The sequence below is a fragment of the Ursus americanus genome, chromosome 10 (assembly GCF_024610735.1).
Source record: "Ursus americanus isolate L20-20 chromosome 10, mUrsAme1.1.p, whole genome shotgun sequence".
Taxonomy (NCBI): Eukaryota; Metazoa; Chordata; class Mammalia; order Carnivora; family Ursidae; genus Ursus; species Ursus americanus.
The window spans coordinates 76,092,087-76,110,637 of record NC_142136.1 but is presented as its reverse complement, the minus strand read 5'-3'; the positions used below and the strand labels follow the sequence as shown (position 1 = coordinate 76,110,637).

General features: G+C 39.2%; 1 protein-coding gene across 2 annotated transcripts in view; it reads right to left on the bottom strand.

Annotated features, from left to right (window-relative positions):
• Positions 1 to 18,551, bottom strand: part of MICU2 (mitochondrial calcium uptake 2) — a 187,971-nt gene that overhangs the window by 21,132 nt on the left and 148,288 nt on the right. For both annotated transcript variants that reach the window (XM_045797104.2, XM_045797105.2), the window contains exon 8: positions 10,083 to 10,180. In XM_045797104.2, coding sequence (XP_045653060.1) covers positions 10,083 to 10,180 — 98 coding nt within the window. The remainder of the gene's footprint in view (positions 1 to 10,082; positions 10,181 to 18,551) is intronic.

The window sequence follows — 18,551 nt, the reverse complement described above, 5'->3', positions numbered from 1 at the left end:
CTCGCCACTATTATTCAACATAGTACTAGAAGTCCTTGCAACAGCAATCAGATGACAAAAAGGGATCAAAGGTATTCAAATCGGCAAAGAAGAAGTCAAAATGTCTCTCTTCGCAGATGACATGATACTCTATATGGAAAACCCAAAAGAAGCCACTCCCAAACTATTACAAGTTATAGAGCAATTCAGTAATGTGGCAGGATACAAAATCAATGCTCAGAAATCAGTTGCATTTCTATACACGAATAACGAGACCGAAGAAAGAGAAATTAGGGAATGCATCCCATTTATAATAGCACCAAAAACCATACGTTACCTTGGAATTAACTTAACCAGAGACGTAAAGGATCTATATTCTAGAAACTATAAATCACTCTTGAAAGACATTGAGGAAGACATAAAAAGATGGAACGATATTCCATGCTCATGGATCGGAAGAATTAACATAGTTAAAATGTCCATGCTACCCAGAGCAATCTACACTTTCATTGCTATCCCGATCAAAATACCGAGGACATTTTTCAAAGAACTGGAACAAATAGCCCTTAAATTTGTATGGAAACAGAAAAGGCCCTGAATCTCCAAGGAACTGCTGAAAAGGAAAAACAAAGCTGGGGGCATCACAATGCCGGATTTCGAGCTGTACTACAAAGCTATGATCACAAAGACAGCATGGTACTGGCACAAAAACAGACACACAGACTAAAGAACAGAATAGAGAGCCCAGAAATGGAGCTTCGGCTCTTTGGGCAACTAATATTTGATAAAGCAGGAAAAAACATCCGGTGGGAAAAAGACAGTCTCTTCAATAAATAGTGCTGGGAAAATTGGACAGCTACATGCAAAAGAATGAAACTTGACCACTCTCTCACACCATACACAAAAATAAACTCCAAATGCATGAAAGACCTTGATGTGAGACAGGAATCCATCAAAATTCTAGAGGAGAGCATAGGCAGCAACCTCTATGACATCGGCCAGAGCAACCTTTTTCATGATACATCCCCAAAGGCAAGAGAAACAAAAGATAAAATGAACTTGTGGGACTTCATCAAGATTAAAAGTTTCTGCACAGCCAAGGAAACAGTCAGAAAAACTAGGGGCAGCCCACGGAATGGGAGAATATATTTGCAAATGACACTACAGATAAAGGACTGGTATCCAAAATCTACAAAGAACTTCTCAAACTCAATACACGAGAAACAAACAAATCAAAAAATGGGCAGAAGATATGAACAGACACTTTTCCAATGAAAACATACAAATGGCTAACAGACACATGAAAAAATGTTCAAAATCATTAGCCATCAAGGAAATTCAAATCAAAACCACACTGAGATACCACCTTACGCCAGTTAGAATGGCAAAAATTGACAAGGCAAGAAACAATTGTTGGAGAGGATGTGGAGAAAGGGTGTCCCTCCTACATTGTTGGTGGGAATGCAAGTTGGTACAGCCACTCTGGAAAACAGTGTGGAGGTCCCTTAAAAAGTTAAAAATTGAGCTACCCTATGATCCAGCCATTGCACTACTGGGTGTTTACCCCAAAGATACAGACGTAGTAAAGAGAAGGGCCATATGCACCCCAATGTTCATAGCAGCAATGTCCACAATAGCTAAATCATGGAAGGAGCCGAGATGCCCTTCAACAGATGACTGGATTAAGAAGTTGTGGTCCATATATACAATGGAATATTACTCAGCTATCAGAAAGAACGAGTTCTCAACATTTGCTGCAACATGGACGGCACTGGAGGAGATAATGCTAAGTGAAATAAGTCAAAAAGAGAAAGACAACTATCATATGATTTCTCTCATCTATGGAACATAAGAAGTAGGAAGATCGGTAGGGGAAGAAAGGGATAAAGAAAGGGGGGGTAATCAGAAGGGGGAATGAAGCATGAGAGACTATGGACTATGAGAAACAAACTGAGGGCCTCAGAGGGGAGGGGGGTGGGGGAATGGGATAGACCGGTGATGGGTAGTAAGGAGGGCACGTATTGCATGGTGCACTGGGTGTTATACGCAACTAATGAATCATCGAGCCTTACATCGGAAACCGGGGATGTACTGTATGGTGACTAACATAATATAATAAAAAATCATTAAAAAAAAAAAAGAAATTATATATAAATCAACATACTAAAACTTATACATTAATCAATACATTCATTATATATAATTATATATAATCACATAATAAATTAACATATATATGTATATATAAAATCATTAAGTACATATCAGCATTGTCATTTCAGAGATGAAGAAACGGACTGGACTGGAGACTCAGGTGTAACTGCTTGTTCATCAAATCCCACTTAGTAAATAGTGAAGTTCTGCACTTGTACCCAGGTCTGTCTAAACCTCAAATATGTGTTTTTCAAAATCAGTACTGCTTCTCTAAATGCAAAGCTAATATCTATAGGCAAATATTGTAAGCAGCTACCACAAAAGCTGTTATTTTGTGTCACCTTCCTTGCCTTTCCTTGAAACTAATAAGCTATATCTCCTAAAACAGTATCTATTATCAAACTTCTGTGGAATTTTAATTATTAATTTGGTTAGTATGTTGGTGAAAGTTTTTAGAAACATTATATTCACAGAGGCTATTTTCTGTTACTTTATGACTTATGCAAATTTTAAAAAATATTTTTTATTATATTATCTTAGTCACCATACAGTACATCCTTGGTTTTTGATGTAAAGTTCGATGATTCATTAGTTGCGTATAACACCAGTGCACAATGCAATACGTGCCCTCCTTACTACCCATCACGAGCCTATCCCATTCCCCCCCTTCCCTCCGAAGCCCTCAGTTTGTTTCTCAGAATCCATAGTCTCTCATGCTTCACTCCCCCCTCTGACTACCCCCCTTTCTTCTCCTACTGATCTTCCTAGTTCTTATGTTCCATGGATGAGAGAAACCATATGATAATTGTCTTTCTCTGCTTGACTTATTTCACTTAGCATTATCTCCTCCACTGCTGTCCATGTAGCAGCAAATGTTGAGAACTCGTTCTTTCTGATAGCTGAGTAATATTCCATTGTATATATGGACCACAACTTCTTTTTTTTTTTTATTAATAATGATTTTTTATTATATTATGTTAGTCACCATACAGTACATCCCCGGTTTTCGATGTAAGGCTCGATGATTCATTAGTTTGGACCACAACTTCTTAATCCAGTCATCTGTTGAAGGGCATCTCAGCTCCTTCCACGATTTAGCTATTGTGGACATTTCTGCTATGAACATTGGGGTGCATATGGCCCTTCTCTTCAGTACGTCTATATCTTTGGGTTAAATACCCAGTAGTGCAAGGGCTGGATCGTAGGGTAGCTCAATTTTTAACTTTTTAAGGGACCTCCACACTGTTTTCCAGAGTGGCTGTACCAACTTGCATTCCCACCAACAATGTAGGAGGGACACCCTTTCTCCACATCCTCTCCAACAATTGTTTCTTGCCATGTCAATTTTTGCCATTCTAACTGGCGTAAGGTGGTATCTTAGTGTGGTTTTGATTTGAATTTCCCTGATGGCTAATGATTTTGAACATTTTTTCATGTGTCTGTTAGCCATTTGTATGTCTTCATTGGAAAAGTGTTTGTTCATATCTTCTGCCCATTTTTTGATTTGTTTGTTTCTCGTGTATTGAGTTTGAGAAGTTCTTTGTAGATCTTGGATACCAGTCCTTTATCTGTAGTGTCATTTGCAAATATATTCTCCCATTCCGTGGGCTGCCTCTTAGTTTTTTTGACTGCTTCCTTGGCTGTGCAGAAGCTTTTTGTTTTGATGAAGTCCCACAAGTTCATTTTATCTTTTGTTTCTCTTGCCTTTGGAGATGTGTCATGAAAAAGATTGCTGTGGCCAATGTCGTAGAGGTTGCTGCCTATGCTCTCCTCTAGGATTTTGATGGATTCCTGTCTCACATCAAGGTCTTTCATCCATTTAGAGTTTATCTTTGTGTATGGTGTGAGAGAGTGGTCAAGTTTCATTCTTTTGCATGTAGCTGTCCAATTTTCCCAGCACCATTTATTAAAGAGACTGTCTTTTTTCCACCGGATGTTTTTTCCTGCTTTATCAAAGATTAGTTGCCCAAAGAGCCGAGGGTCCGTTTCTGGGTTCTCTATTCTGTTCCATTGGTCTATGTGTCTGTTTTTGTGCCAGTACCATGCTGTCTTTGTGATCACAGCTTTGTAGTATAGCTCGAAATCCAGCATTGTGATGCCCCCAGCTTTGTTCTTCCTTTTCAACAATTCCTTGGTGATTCGGGGCCGTTTCTGGTTCCACACAAATTTAAGGGCTATTTGTTCCAGTTCTTTGAAAAATGTCATTGGTATTTTGATCGGGATAGCATTGAAAGTGTAGATTGCTCTGGGTAGAATGGACATTTTAACTATGTTAATTCTTCCGATCCATGAGCATGGAATATTTTTCCATCTTTTTGTGTCTTCTTCAATGTCTTTCAAGAGTGATTTATAGTTTCTAGAATATAGGTCCTTTACATCTCTGGTTAAGTTAATTCCAAGGTAACGTATGGTTTTTGGTGCTATTGTAATTGGGATGCATTCCCTAATTTCTCTTTCTTCGTTCTCGTTATTCGTGTACAGAAATGCAACTGATTTCTGAGCATTGATTTTGTATCCCGCCACGTTACTGTATTGCTCTATAACTCCTAATAGTTTGGGCGTGGATTCTATTGGGTTTTCCATACAGAGTATCATGTCATCTGCGAAGAGAGACAATTTGACTTCTTCAATGCCGATTTGGATACCTTTTATCTCTTTTTGTTGTCTGATTGCTGTTGCAAGGACTTCTAGTACTATGTTGAATAATAGTGGCGAGAGTGGGCATCCTTGTCGTGTTCCTGATCTTAAGGGAAAGGCTTCCAGCCTTTCCCATTGAGAATAATATTTGCAGTAGGCTTTTCATAGATGGTTTTTATGAGATTGAGGAATGTACCCTCTATCCCTACACTCTGAAGGGTTTTAATCAGGAAAGGATGCTGTATTTTGTCAAATGCTTTTTCGGCATCAATTGAGAGGATCATATGGTTCCTGAGTCTTTTCTTGTTGATATGATGTATCACACTGATAGATTTGCAAATGTTGAACCACCCTTGCATCCCAGGGATGAATCCCATTTGGTCATGATGAATGATCCCTTTAATGTACTGTTGGATTCTATTAGACAGGATCTTGTTGAGGATTTTGGCGTCCATATTCATCAGGAAAATTGGTCTGTAATTCTCCTTTTTGATGGGGTCTTTGCCTGGTTTGGGGATCAAGGTAATACTGGACTCAGAGAATGAGTTTGGTAGCTTTCCTTCTGTTTCTATTTTTTGAAATAGCTTTAGGAGAATAGGTATTATTTCTTCTTTGAATGTTTGGTAGAATTCCCCAGGAAAACCATCTGGTCCTGGAGTTTTGTTTTTTGGAAGGTTGTTTATCACTGACTCAATCTCTTCATAATTAATTGGCCTGTTTAAAAAATCAATTTCTTCCTGTTTCAGTCTTGGTAGTTTATAGGTTTCCAGGAAGGCCTCCATCTCTTCCAGATTGCTTAATTTATTGGCATATAGCTGTTGATAAAAGTTTCTAATAATCCTTCCAATTTCATTGGTGTTGGTGGTGACCTCTCCCTTTTCGTTCATAATTTTATTAATTTGGGTCCTTTCTCTATTCTTTTGGATAAGTCTTGCTAGTGGTCTATTTTATTTACTCTTTCAAAGAACCAGCTTCTAGTTCTGTTGATCTGCTCTACTGTGCTCCTGGTTTCTAATTCATTGATTTCTGCTCTAATCTTGATCAACTGTTTTCTCGTGCATGGATTAGGCCTGTTCCTCTGTGGCTGTTCCAGCTTCTTGAGGTGAGAATATAAAGACTGCATTTTAGATTTTTCTATTCTTTTGAGTGAGGCTTGGATGGCTATGTATTTCCCCCTTAGGACTGCCTTTGCAGTATCCCATAGGTTTTGGACTGTTGTGTTTTCATTCTTGTTGGTCTCCATAAATTGTTTAAATTGATTTTTGATTTCCTGGTTTATCGAGTCATTCCTGAGCAGGATGGTTCTTAGTCTCCAAGTGTTTGAGTTTCTTCCAGATTTTTCCTTGTGGTTGAGTTCCAATTTCAAAGCGTTGTGGTCTGAGAATATGCAGGGAATAATTTCAGTCTTTTGGTATCGGTTGAGACCTGTTTTGTGACCCAGAACATGGTCTATTCTTGAGAATGTTCCATGGGCATTAGAATAGAATGAGGATTCTTTGGTTCTGGGGTGCAGTGTTCTATGTATCTATGAGGCCCAACTCGTTGAGTATGGCATTCAAAGCTCTTGTTTCTTTGTCGATTATCTGCTTAGGTGCTCTATTTCTGATAGTGGAGTGTTGAAGTTCCCTACTATTCACGTATTTTTATCTATATGTCTTTTTATTGTGGTTAAGAGTTGGCTTGTGTATCTTGATGCTCCCCTGTTGGGGGCATATATATTTATAATTGTCATATCCACTTGTTGGATACATCCTTTAAGAATAATATAGTGCCCTTCTGTGTCTCTAACTATAGTCTTTAGTTTAAAATCCAATCTGTCTGATATGAGAATTGCTACCCCAGCTTTTTTTTGAGGTCCATTGGCATGAAAGATGGTATTCCATCGCTTTACTTTCAGTCTGGATGTATCTTTAGGTTCATAATGAGTCTCTTGTAGACAGCAAATGGATGGGTCATGTCTTTTTATCCAATCTGCAACCCTGTGGCATTATGGGAGCATTTACGTCGTTTACATTGAGACTGATTATTGAGAGATATGATTTTAATGATGCCATATTGCCTGTAAAGTCTTTGTTTCTATAGATTGTGACTTTCTGTTCTGTATCATTCTTGGGGCCTTTTACTTTTATAGAACCCCCCTTAATATCTCCTGTAGGGTTGGTTTCGTGGTTATGAAATTGGTCAATGACTGGCGATTCTGGAAGGTCTTTATCTCTCCATTAATTCTGATTGACAGCCTTGCTGGATAAAGGATCCTTGACTGCATGTTTTTCTCTGAAAGAGCTTTAAAAATGTCCCCCCAACCCTTTCTCTCATTCCAGGTCTGTGTAGACAGATCTGACGTAATTCTGATAACTTTTCCTTGGTGCGTGAGAAATTTCTTTGCCCTGGCCGCTTTCAATACTATATCCTTGGATATAAAATTTGCGAATTGCACTATGACGTGACGTGGCGTAGGTTTGTCGTGGTTGACCTTGGGAGCGGTCCTCTGTGCCTCTTGGACATGAAAGTTTGTTTCCTTTGGTAGATTAGGGAAGTTTTCAGTAACAATTTGTTCAAATATCTCTTCTAGACCTCTGTTTTTCTCCACCCCCTCGGGGATGTCGATGATTCTGACACTGGAACGTTTCATTGAGTCAGTAATCCCCCGTAACCTACATTCTTGAGAGTGGATTTTTTTGAGCCAAGTTTCTATTTTAGCTTTCTCTCTACTAACCCATCCTCCAGCTCACTGATTCGTCTTCTGCCTCATTCACCCTGGCCGTCAGAGCCTCTAGTTTTGACTGCATTTGATTCACAGTATTTTAATTTCTGCCAGATTCACTCTCATTTCCGCCCTTAGAGATTCCATATTCTCGTTAATATTTTCATTAATATTTTTTTCAAGTCTACACATCATCTTGACCATTGTTACTCTGAATTCCATTTTTGATAATTTGGTTATATCCATATCCATTAGCTCTGTGGCAGAGGCCACAGACTCATTCTCTTTTCTTTGCTGCGGGGGATTTCTCCTTCTCGTCATTCTGATGAGGAGAGGTTGCGAGGTTGTCCAGAGCCCTAATTATTGGCTGGGACCCTGGCAGTGCGCACTTGTTTTACAGGGACGTAGGGATGTGGGCTTCTTGATTTTTCAGCCTGCCTTCTGGGGGAGGGGCCTGCCGTGCCGATACTCAGGCAACCCTGTTTGGGTAGTCTACGTGTCCCCTGGGAAGGGGGATGGGGATGGGAACACTGTGAGCCAGTATTTCCAGGCTTTTGTTCTCTGGCGGCTTTCCCTGGATGTTTGCTGTGCCCTTCTGAGAGTCAGAGCAGCAATAGCCTAATCTCAGCCTTTGTCTCAGAACAGAGGGATCGCAGACTCTTCTCCACTGGTGTTCTTTCCACTTTAATTCTGTTTCTGTTGGTGCTGCTCAACGCCGCAGCGTCCCTGGATGTGCGCCCCATAGCCGGTGTCCCAGCCCTGACTTCCAGGGCCGGCTCGTCTGTCCTTTGTGTTTCTAACACTGCCAGCCACCCCCACGCGCTCCGGACGTCCGTCTCAGTGTGGTTCGCACACTCCGTAGCTCTGGTTTTCAGTCTGGTCCCCTGCGTTCCCTGGATCACGGTCTCAGTCCGCTCTCTCTCGGGTGCCAGTCCGTGAGTCTGCCCGCTCCCCCGTGCAGGTGGCTACCGCTTCCCGGCGCCCGAATGCGGCGGTTCCCTCCCCCTTCCGTTTATCTTCTGATATCTGTGCGCGGATTCACAGCTCCCCGCTTCGTACCTCAATACTCAGCGCGGGAGATGTTCATTTGTAGAGATCCAGATGTATCTTCCTGCATCTCAGGCTGATTCCGTGGATGTTCAGGATGGTCTGGTACCTATCCAGCTCGACTCAGGGGACCAGCTGAAAAAGGGGTCCCCTACTCCTCCACCATCTTAACTCCGTCCCCCGGACTTATGCAAAATTTTAAAGTTATTTTATGATTATCAATTCTATCTAGTACAATAACAATTTTAACTTTAGGAGAACTTTGCTCTCTGCAAGAGACAAGTTCTTAAAAAACTGCATTTAAAGCATTTGCTGTTAACTGGATCTTTTTTTTAACTGTATGATGGCATGAAAATTTCACTGAGTTCATTATTTACAGAAATGCTGGCAAAATTTTTTTTTAAATAAGAATTTTAAATAAAATTATCCCTTTAAAGAAAATTAAAATCAGAACAACTTTAAAAATTAACCTGCTTATCGAATCTTAAAAGGGGGAGTGGTGTATCAGCGTGAACAAGTAGAGTTGATGATAATGGCTTTGCTTGGTTTTAAATCATGGTATTTATTTTCAAACTTTAAGAAATTTTAAGATAGTAATATTTTTTAAGTACGTAAGAAGAGACATTCTAAAGAATTTTGTGGAGAAAAACTTTTCTAGAGAGGTTAAAATGACTTACTGGAGTTTAGTTATGGGGTACATTGTGACTGGACGTAATTCAGAAACTTGGGTCTTCATGCATTCCACCTCATTCCTCAATCAGTAAGCCCTACAATTTCATCTCCTACACAGGTCTTGAAAACTCTAATTCAAAGTATTGCCACTACACCAGTTCAAGGCTCTCATCATTTCTTATCTGGAATATCTGAATGGTCTTCTCTCTCATAAAATCTATCCTTTATTCTGCTGCCAGAATGACAGGCACATCTGACCAGATATTCTTCATGCATCATTCTTCAGGACCTCCCACTGTTAATTCAAGCTTGATCTTTCAGAGTACAAAGTCTTCCGCAGGCAAGTACACACTTCTCCAGCCTCTGGTCTCACTTTTTATCACACCACCTTATGCTTACCACTCTAGACTCAACTGCTTATAATTCCCTTTACAAACCACACATTTTCATGCCTCGCCTTTTCTCATGCTGTTCTCTTTCTCAGATGCTTTCCTGTCCTGCTCATCTGTCAAGATTCAGCTTAGGTGCCATTTCCTTCAGAGTCTTCCCTGATCTACTCCCAAACTCCAAACTAGTACACTATGTGATCTGTGCTACCAAAACCCTCCATACATCTATGACAGCCCTGGCTAAAAAAAAAAAAAAAAAAAAAAAAAAAAAAAAAAAAAATTGTATTCTATAAAACATATTATTTTTCATAATAGGTTAGATATTTTCGAGCATAGTAACTTCAGTTTATGGGTTTTGGTTTTGTTCTCAGAGATAAATATTATATAGATCCATATATTTAGTTTTATTGTCTGGAGTTCTGGGAAATGAGTATATTCAGTCGTTTTATAAACCTTTTACCTATAAATTTCCCTAAATGAATATAAATATTTCCATTTACCTTCGAAATTCCCTATAATGAAGTTTTCTTTCTCCTCTTTTTCCGAAGAAATGTATCTGAAGGGTTGTGGTAATTCCAGGTTCTTTCACTGTTGATTCCTATAAAAAAATGATACAATAATTTCAAGTAATTATAACCAAGAATGAAAATGGACCTTGGAGACTGGAACTCTTTAGGACAATATCCATAAAAGATTCCTGTAACAACAACAAGGGTGGAAGAATCCTATCTGTTACTTTGCATAATACTATTCTATAACTGTCTCTGCTTAAGCAAGAGAAAAATAATGAGGACTAAAATACTCAAAATACTCAAGATGGACTTTAGCAGTAAACAAAATCTTAGATCAATCCAAAAAGAGAGCTTAGAATAGTGAAATAAATATTATTTCAAAATGTGATCTCAAGGCATCTTTAAAAAAGATTATTTATTTGACAGAGAGAGGGCACAAGCAGGGGGAGCAGCAGGCAGAGGGAAAGGGAGAAGCAGGACCCCCCCACTTCCTCTGAGCAAGGAGCCTGATGTGGGGCTCACTCCCAGGACCCTGGGATCATGACCTGAGCCGAAAGGCAGACACTTAACCGACTGAGTCACACAGGTGCCTCTTGAGGCATTTTTTAATAAAGCAGGACAGAGAGAATTAAAGCCAGAAGGCCTTTGAGTTTTTGCTGAGTATTAGAAATATTTGAAAAACACCTGCTTTTCATAATTATAAAATTATTAAGTGAGAATTCCATTAAAGTACTGAGTAAAGCAGATTCACAGATTCTCTTTCAAATCTCTAATAAAACAAAATAATGACAAAATAGAACTGCTATAAGATTTTCAGCCACAACTAAACAATAAAAGGGGTTACAAATTTAAACCAAATATTTTGAAAAGGAGCAGTTGGAACAAGAAACACTAGATTCAGGTGTTGGATAGTCCCCCATGTCTCTTAATCCTACCCCTACCCCTACTTCTCAGAAATAGCAGTGGGAGTGAGGCTATTAGATTAGAACTTCATTAAAAACTTCGATTTAGTGATAGTAGATTAGTGGAGACAAGTCAAGGACAACTCCAATAGAAGCTCCTATAGAGCTTGCTGAGACTTAAGCAGAGGGCAGGAGGGCTTCCAGGGTGCAGAATCTTTCAGGGCTCTATACTATATTGAGGGACAAACCCTAAGTACATAGAGTGGGATGTACCTTGGAAGGGGAGGAGAGAGCTGTGTCTAGGATGCTTAATGAGATCAGAATGATGAACAGAATATAGGTTCTTGAGGAAGGCCTGCATTTACCCAGAGGAGTCTCCTCCTCTTTGCCTCCACCCCTTTGGTCTACAGAGCAGTGGACCAAAACGCAATGCCTGCAGCTCGGAAGGACAAAGATAAATTAGTTCCAGGTAAGGTGGGAAGAGAAGCAAAGAATTTCATTTGTGCTCTACCACAGCAATGAGAAGGTCAGGACAGGGCATGAGCATGAGCAAAAGAAACAACATGACAACTAAGCAAAGGCACTGCAGCAAGAAATAGAACAAATCAGCAAAAGACACAAACACCCAGTCTAGAACACATAATGCAAGGAACAATGCATGTCCCCATAAGCCCTTTATTTATATTAAAATTTTTTTCTATTCTGAGACAATTGTAAATTCATGCACAACTGCACAAAATAACACCGAAAAGATCTCTTGTACCATTTACTCAGTTTCCTCCAATGGTGACTGGTGACATCTTGCAAAACAATATAACCTGACACAGTCAACACACAGAAGAACATTTCCTTCACTACAACAATCCTTTGCTCTTACAGCCACATTGATCTCTCCCACCCACCCTCTCTTTGACCTCTGGCAACCGCTAATCGACTTTATTTTCCTATAATTTTGTCATTTAAAAATGTTACATAAATAGAACCATATGATCTGTAACTTGGTTTTGGCATTTTTTTGTTCAGCAGAATTCTCCGGATATTCATGCAGACCGTTGCTGTATCAATAGTTTGTTCCTTTTTATTGCAGAGTACTAATCCATTGTACAGATTACCAGTTTAACCATCACCTGTTGAAGAATATCTGGGTTGTTTCCAGTTTTTGGCTATTACAAATAAAGCTGCTAAAAGCATCTGTGGACAGGTTTTAGTATGAACACAGGTTTTCATTTCTCTAGGATGGATGCCCAGGAGTGCAGTTAGTTTTATCACAGTGGCAGTATCATTTTACATTCCCACTAGTAGTGGATGAATGATCCAGTTTCTCTGCATCTTGCAGTCATTGGTATTGTCAATTATTTTATTTAAGTCATTTGATGGATTTGTTGTGATATCTCACTCTGATTTTAATTTGCACTGTCCTAGGATTAATGATGTTGAACATCTTTTCATGTGGTTGTTGGCTATTTGTTTATATTCTTTGGGAAAATGTCCACTCAAGTCCTTTGCCCAGTTTTTAACTGGGTTGTCTTCTTTTCTTTAAGTCTTTATTTAAGTTCCAGTTAATTAAACATAGAGTGTAGGATTAGTTTCAGGCGTACAATATGGTGGTTCAACACTTCCATACATTACCTGGTGGTTATCACAACAAGTGCCCTCCTTAATCTCATCACCTATTTAACCCATCCCTCCACCCACCACCCTTCTGGTAACTATCAGTTTGTTCTCTATAGCTAAGAGTCTATTGTATGACTTGCCCTGCTCTCTCTTTTTTCTTCCCTATGTTCATTTGTTACATTTTGTTTGTTTCTTAAATTTCCACACGTGAGCAAAATCATATGGTATTTGTCTTTCTCTGACTTAATGTCGCTTCGCATAATACTCTTTAGCTCCATCCATGTCATTTTAAATGACAAGATTTCATTCTTTCTGTGGTTGAGTAATATTCCACTGTTTATATACACACCACGTTTTCTTTTTCCATTCACCAGTCAATGGACACTTGGGCTCTTTCCATAATTTGTCTATGGTAGATAATGCTGCTATAAACATTGAGGTCCACGTATTCCTTTGAGTTAGTATTTAAAAAAATCTTTTTTGGTAAATACCTACTAGTGTGATTACTGGATCACTGGGTAGTTCTAGTTCTACTTTTTGAGGAATGTCCATACTGTTTTCCAGAGTGGCTACACCAGTTTGCATTTTGATCAACAATGCAAGAGGGTACCCCTTTCTCCAAATCTTGTGTTGTTGATTTTAGCTATTCTGAAGGTGAGACGTGATATCTAATTGTAGCTTTGATTTGCTTTTCCCTGATGACAAGTGATGATGAATATCTTTTCATGTGTCTGTTGGCCATTTGTATATCTTCTTTGGACAAATGTCAATTCATGTCTTCTGCCCATTTTTTAATTGCAGTATTTGTTTTTTTTTGGTATTGAGCTGTAAGAGTGCTTTATATATTTTGGCTACTAACCCTTTATTGGATAGGTCATTTGAAAATATCTTCTTCCATTCTGTAGGTTGCCTTTTAGCTTTGTTGATTGTTTCCATCACTGTGCAGAAGGTTTTTATTTTGATGTAGTCCCAATAGTTTATTTTTGCTTTTACTTCCCTTGCCTCAGGAAAGAAGTTGCGGTCTGTGTACTCTCCTAGGATTTTTATGGTTTCAAGTCTCCCATTTAGGTCTTTAATCCATTTTGAATTTATTTTTGTGTATGGTGTAACAAAGTGGTCCAGTTCCATTCTTTTGGGTGTTGCCATCCAGTTTTCCCAAAGCCATTTGTTGAAGAGAGTGTCTTTTGCCCACTGGATATTTTTTCCTGCTTTGTAGAAGATTAATTGACCCTATAGTTGTGGGTTCATTTCTGAGTTTTCCACTCTGTTCCACTTAACTATGTGTGCCAGTATACCATACTGTTTTGATCACTACAGCTTTGTAACACAACTTGAAGTCTGGAATTCTGATGCCTCCAGTTCTTTCCTTGTTCAAGGTTGTTTTTTGCTATTCCGGGTCTTTTATGGTTCCATACAAATTTTAGGATGGTTTGTTCTAGTTCTGTGAAAAATGCTGTTGGTATTTCGTAGGGATTGCATGAAATGTCTAGATTGCTTTGGAGAGTATAGACCAATTTTAACAGTATTTGTTCTTCCAATCCATGAGCATGGAATGTCTTTCCATTTCTTTGTGTCATCTTCAATTTCTTTCATCAGGGTTTTATCATTTTCAGAGTGCAGTTCTTTTACCTTTTTGGTTAGTTTATTCCTAGATATTTTATTGTTTTTGGTGCATAAAAACGCAACAGGTTTATTTTTTCTTTTTATTTTAATGTTTTTTTTATTATGTTAGTCACCATACAGTACATCCGTGGTTTCTGATGTAAAGTTCGATGATTGATTAGTTGCGTATAACACCCAGGGCACCATGCAATACATACCCTCCTTACTACCCATCACCAGCCTATCCCATTCTCCCACCCCCCTCCCCTCTGAAGCCCTCAGTTTGTCTCTCACAGTCCACAGTCTCTCATGCTTCATTCCCCATTCTAATTACCCCCCTTTCTTTATCCCTTTTTCCCCTACCGATCTTCCTACTTCTTATGTTCCATAGATGAGAGAAATCATATGATAATTGTCTTTCTCTGCTTATTTCACTTAGCATTATCTCCTCCAGTGCCGTCCATGTTGCAGCAAATGTTGAGAACTCGTTCTTTCTGATAGCTGAGTAATGTTCCATTGTATATATGGACCACAACTTCTTAATCCAGTCATCTCTTGAAGGGCATCTCGGTTCCTTCCACGATTTGGCTATTGTGGACAATGCTGCTATGAGCATTGGGGTGCATATGGCCCTTCTCTTCACTACGTCTGTATCTTTGGGGTAAATACCTAGTAGTGCAATGGCTGGGTCATAGGGTAGCTCTATTTTAAACTTTTTAAGGGACCTCCACACTGTTTCCAGAGTGGCTGTACCAACTTGCATTCCCACCAACAGTGTAGGAGGGACCCCCTTTCTCCCATCCTCTCCAGCAATTGTTGTTTCTTGCCTTGTCAATTTTTGCCATTCTGACTGGCGTAAGGTGGTATCTTACTGTGGTTTTGATTTGAATTTCCCTGATGGCTAATGATTTTGAACATTTTTTCACGTGTCTGTTAGCCATTTGTAGGTCATCATTGGAAAAGTGTCTGTTCATATCTTCTGCCTATTTGCAAATATATTCTCCCATTCCATGGGCTGCCTCTTAGTTTTTTTGACTGTTTCCTAGGCTGTGCAGAAGCTTTTTATCTTGATTAAGTCCCACAAGTTCATTTTATCTTTTGTTTCTCTTGCCTTTGGAGATGTGTCATGAAAAAGGTTGCTTTGGCCAATGTCGTAGAGGTTGCTGCCTATGTTCTCCTCTAGGATTTTGATGGATTCCTGTCTCACATCGAGGTCTTTCAACCATCTGGAGTTTATCATTGTGTATGGTGTGAGAGAGTGGTCAAGTTTCATTCTTTTGCACGTAGCTGTCCATTTTCATAGCACCATTTATTGAAGAGACTGTCTTTTTCCCACCAGATGTTTTTTCCTGCTTTATCAAAGATTAGTTGCCCAAAGAGCTGAGGGTCCATTTCTGGGTTCTCTATTGTGTTCCAGGTCTATGTGTCTGTTTTTGTGCCAGTACCATGCTGTCTTTGTGACCACAGCTTTGTAGTACAGCTCGAAATCCAGCATTGTGATGCCCCCAGCTTTGTTTTTCCTTTTCAACAGTTCCTTAGCGATTCGGGGCCTTTTCTGGTTCCATACAATTTTAAGGACTATTTGTTCCAGTTCTTTGAAAAATGTCATCGGTATTTTGATTGGGATAGCAATGAAAGTGTAGATTGCTCTGGGTAGCATGGACATTTTAACTGTATTAATTCTTCCGATCCATGAGCATGGAATATTTTTCCATCTTTTTGTATCTTCCTCAATGTCTTTCAAGAGTGATTTATAGTTTCTAGAATATAGATCCTTTATGTCTCTGGTTAATTCCGAGGTAACGTATGGTTTTTGGTGCTATTGTAAATGGGATGGATTCCCTAATTTCTCTTTCTTCAGTCTCATTATTCGTGTATAGAAATGCAACTGATTTCTGAGCATTGATTTTGTATCCCGCCACATTACTGAATTGCTCTATAACTTCTAGTAGTTTGGGGGTGGATTCTTTTGGGTTTTCCATATAGAGTATCATGTCATCTGCGAAGACAGACATTTTGACTTCTTCTTTGCTGATTTGGATACCTTGTATCCCTTTTTGCTGTCTGATTGCTGTTGTAAGGACTTATAGTACTATGTTGAATAATAGTGGCGAGAGTGGGCATCCTTGCCGTGTTCCTGATCATAGGGGAAAGGCTTCCAGCCTTTGCCATTGAGAATGATATTTGCTGTAGGCTTTTCATAGATGGTTTTTATGAGACTGAGGAATGTACCCTCTATTCCTACACTCTGAAGGGTTTTAATCAGGAAAGGATGCTGTATTTTGTCAAATGCTTTTTTGGCATCGATTGAGAGGATCATATGGTTCCTGAGTCGTTTCTTGTTGATATGATGTATCACACTGATTGATTTGCGAATATTGAACCACGCTTGCATCCCAGGTATGAATCCCACTTGATCATGATGGATAATCCTTTTAACGAACTGTTGGATTCTTTTTTTTTTTTTTAAAGATTTTATTTATTTATTTGACAGAGACAGCCAGCGAGAGAGGGAACACAAGCAGGGGGAGCGGGAGAGGAAGAAGCAGGCTCATAGCAAAGGAGCCTGATGTGGGGCTCAATCCCATAACGCCGGGATCACGCCCTGAGCCGAAGGCAGGCGATTAACCGCTGTGCCACCCAGGCGCCCCTGAACTGTTGGATTCTATTAGCAAGTATCTTGTTGAGGATTTTCGCGTCCATATTCATTAGGGAGATCGGTCTGTAATTCTCCTTTTTGATGGGTCTTTGCCTGGTTTGGGGATCAAGGTAATATTGGCCTCATTGAATGAGTTTGGTAGCTTTCCTTCTGTTTCTATTTTTTGAAATAGCTTTAGGAGAATACGTATTATTTCTTCTTTGAATGTTTGGTGGAATTCCCCAGGAAAACCGTCCAGGCCTGGAGTTTTGTTATTTGGAAGGAGGTTTATCACTGACTCAATCTCTTCATAACTAATTGGCCTGTTTAAAAAATCAATTTCTTCCTGTTTCAGTCTTGGTAGTTTATAGGTTTCCAGGAAGGCCTCCATCTCTTCCAGATTGCTTAATTTATTGGCATATAGCTGTTGATAAAAGTTTCTAATAATCCTTCCAATTTCATTGGTGTTGGTTGTGACCTCTCCCTTTTCATTCGTAATTTTATTAATTTGGGTCCTTTCTCTATTCTTTTGGATAACTCTTGCCAGCAGTCTGCCAATTTTATTGATTCTCTCAAAGAACCAGCTTCTAGTTCTGTTGATCTGCTCTACTGTACTCCTGGTTTCTAATTCATTGATTTCTGCTCTAATCTTGGTCAACTGCTTCCTCGTGCGTGGATTAGGCCTGTCCCTCTGTTGCTGTCCCGGGTTCTTGAGGTGAGAATATAAAGACTGCATTTTAGATTTTTCTATTCTTTTGAGTGAGATTTGGATAGCTATGTATTTCCCCCTTAGGACTGCCTTTGCAGTATCCCATTGGTTTTGGACCGTTGTGTTTTCATTCTCGTTCGTCTCCATAAATTGTTTAAATTGATTTTTGATTTCTTGGCTTATCAAGTCATTCCTGAGCAGGATGGTTCTTAGTCTCCAAGTGTTTGAGTTTCTTCCAGATTTTTCCTTGTGGTTGAGTTCCAATTTCAAAGCGTTGTGGTCTGAGAATATGCAGGGAATAATTTCAGTCTTCTGGTATCGGTTGAGACCTGTTTTGTGACCCAGAACATGGTCTATTCTTGAGAATGTTCCATGGGCATTAGAATAGAATGAGTATCCTTTGGTTCTGGGGTGTAGTGTTCTATATATATCTATGAGGTCCAACTCGTCGAGTATGGCATTCAAAGCCATTGTTTCTTTGTTGAGTTTTTGCATGGGTGTTCTGTCTATTTCTGATAGTGGAGTGTTGAGGTCCCCTACTATTAACGTATTTTTATCTATATGTCTCTTTATTCTGGTTAAGAGTTGGCTTGTGTATCTTGCTGCTCCCGTTGGGGGCATATATATTTATAAACGTCATATCCACTTGTTGGATACATCCTTTAAGAATAATACAGTGCCCTTCTATGTCTCTAACTATAGTCTTTAGTTTAAAATCCAATCTGTCTGATATGGGAATTGCTACCCCGGCTTTCTTTTGAGGTCCATTGGCGTGAAAGATGGTATTCCATCCCTTTACTTTCAGTCTGAATGTATCTTTAGGTTCAAAATGAGTCTCTTGTAGACAGCAAATGGATGGGTCATGTCTTTTTATCCAATCTGCAACCCATGTGGTGCTTTATGGGAGCATTTAGGCCATTTACATGAGACTGATTATTGAGAGATATGATTTTAATGATGCCATGTTTCCCGTAAAGTCTTTGTTTCTATAG